Below are 2,087 nucleotides of genomic sequence, written 5' to 3'. Positions count from 1 at the left end.
GTAAACAGGAGGTTGTGATTAGCAAAACAAAAGCAACTGAGAGCCACCTGTGTCAACAAAAGAAGGGAGTAGAGGTGAGATCACCATTTAAGTAAGTACCAATAATGAGCTTAGCTTTGCAATATGTATGAGCTAATTATAAAGTGTATATTAAGCTGGTAGCAATGATCAATAAATGAAGCTTGTGGATTCTCATATTGAGTGTCTCTTTCTTCCCGCGTCGCGACACACCCCAACTAACGGCTCCTAGATTTTTCCTTAGCACCAGCTGAGCAGGCATCAGTATTAAAGTTTGTACAGCCTCAGCACTGTCCCTCATGTCCTGGTCGGCGCTGGCAGCCCCGTCCCTTCCCGTGTTCCATCCCAGGGAAAACACATCCCGGGGGGCCCTCTGGGCAAGAGGCCTCTGGGCCCCGTCAGTGGTCAGTGCCGACACTTCTGGCTGCTCCGGTGTTGGCTGGGGGGATGTGAGGGCTGGGCCTGCTCAGCACAGCCCCGTCCTCACGGCCAGTGGCTCTTTCCAGCTCCAGGCAAGTGGTTGAGATCCCACCCATGGCTGACTGCGTTCCTGGTGCTGTCTGTGCTCCTGAACCCGGCTTTGGATAAGATTGTGTCGGCGGGTGAGGAAGGAGCAGCTGCCTTGGCACAGAGGCAGCTCTGGGCACAGGGCTGGGTTCCCTGGGGAGGGGAATCCTCAGACGTTCTCCCTTTCTCTCTCCAGAAGAAAGTCATGGAGAGATTCCAGATACACCTAAGGGTCCATACTTGGTGCCTAGTCCTGCAGAGATTCCACCAGTTACATCTAAGGGTCCATGTTTGGTGCCTTGTCCTGAGGCCTGGGATCAGCACAACAGGGTCTGTTACTACTTCTCACTGGATTGGAGGAGCTGGGACTAGGCTCAGAATCGGTGCTCTGAGCTCGGGGCCTCCCTGGCCGTGCTCAGCGACGAGGAAATGGTGAGTGAGGGGCTCTAGGGGGTGTGTGGGTGGCAGAGGGGGGTTCCTGGGCTGGGGCAGCTCTCACTGTCTGCTCCTCTCTCCCTCCCAGAACTTCGCCTTCCACCTCAGTGACAACCTGGATTACTGGCTCGGGCTGCGCAGACGGGGCGAGCGGCTGCAGTGGGTGGACGGCAGCAGCTACAACTCCTCGTGAGTCCCGGGGGGACGGGCAGGGGATGGGGGGGACGAGGCTGCTGGGACCGTCCCTCCTCATGTGCTGGGGGGAATGGGCAGAGATGACCTGTCCTGTTAACAGACCTGCCCTGTGACAGTGCTGTCTCTGCTCCTCATTGCAGGCTGGAGGTCCTTGGCAATTCAGAGTGTGTGTACCTGGCAGACAATGTACTCAGGAGTGAGGACTGTTCAACGCAGCTGCCGTATCTCTGCAGCAAACCCCAACCTCAGCTGTAACAGAAGTGAGGGAGAAAGGACCTTCTCCATCCTGAAGACTCGCAGCTTTCCTTCTTCCACTAGCCCAGGGATGTCCTTCTGCAGATGAACATTTACCTTGTGACACATCTCAGCACTGCCTCAGTAACCTCGGTGCCTTTTGTCATTGTCACCTCAGTAGCTGATCTCAAGGAGGTGAACCTGCAGGGACATGATGTGGAAGTGGACGTGTGCCTTTGTGGACTAGGGGTTTCTTTCTCCAGAAATCTTCCTCATTTTCTATCACTGTATATTTACACTGTAAGGGTGTGGGTGCATAACACTAAGGTGCTTTAATGTGCGCATATGACGCATTTATGCACTGCTGAACAGTATTTGAATCTATCAATGTAAATGTACAATGTCCTGATCGTGGCCTCAGCAGAGTTATTGTATCAGTGCCGCTGCTGTGCCTCTCTCTTCTCCTTTTTTTACATTTATATTAAAGTTTGTACGGTCTCAGCACTGTCTCTCGTGTCCTGGTGGGTGCAGGAGCTGCGGGGGCCGCTCGCCCCGTCTGGGCGGGCAAAGACCCGAGGGATCATCTGCGAGTGCCGAGGCGGCCACATTCGCCCTGAGGGAGCCAAGATGGCGGAACAGCCTCACAGAGTCGCCCTCACAGAACCTCCCTCACAGAACCGCCCTCACAGAACTGCCCT

The 2,087-nt window shown here is 54.8% G+C and overlaps 1 protein-coding gene across 1 annotated transcript; it reads left to right on the top strand.

The window, feature by feature from the left end:
* Nucleotides 1-721: 721 nt before the first annotated feature.
* On the top strand, nt 722-1,707 carry LOC113980589 (early activation antigen CD69-like; the record flags this gene model as incomplete). Its single annotated transcript, XM_027707817.1, is given in 3 exon segments — nt 722-957; nt 1,049-1,149; nt 1,296-1,707. Coding segments are annotated over 3 exon segments (452 nt in total), but the record flags the coding sequence as incomplete, so codon positions are not given.
* Nucleotides 1,708-2,087: the final 380 nt, after the last annotated feature.

This window comes from Neopelma chrysocephalum, unplaced genomic scaffold, assembly GCF_003984885.1.
Source record: "Neopelma chrysocephalum unplaced genomic scaffold, ASM398488v2 Primary Assembly neopelma1_94766, whole genome shotgun sequence".
NCBI lineage: Eukaryota > Metazoa > Chordata > Aves > Passeriformes > Pipridae > Neopelma > Neopelma chrysocephalum.
The sequence above is the reverse complement of the archived record's forward strand: the minus strand, read 5'-3'. Positions and strand labels throughout refer to the sequence as shown.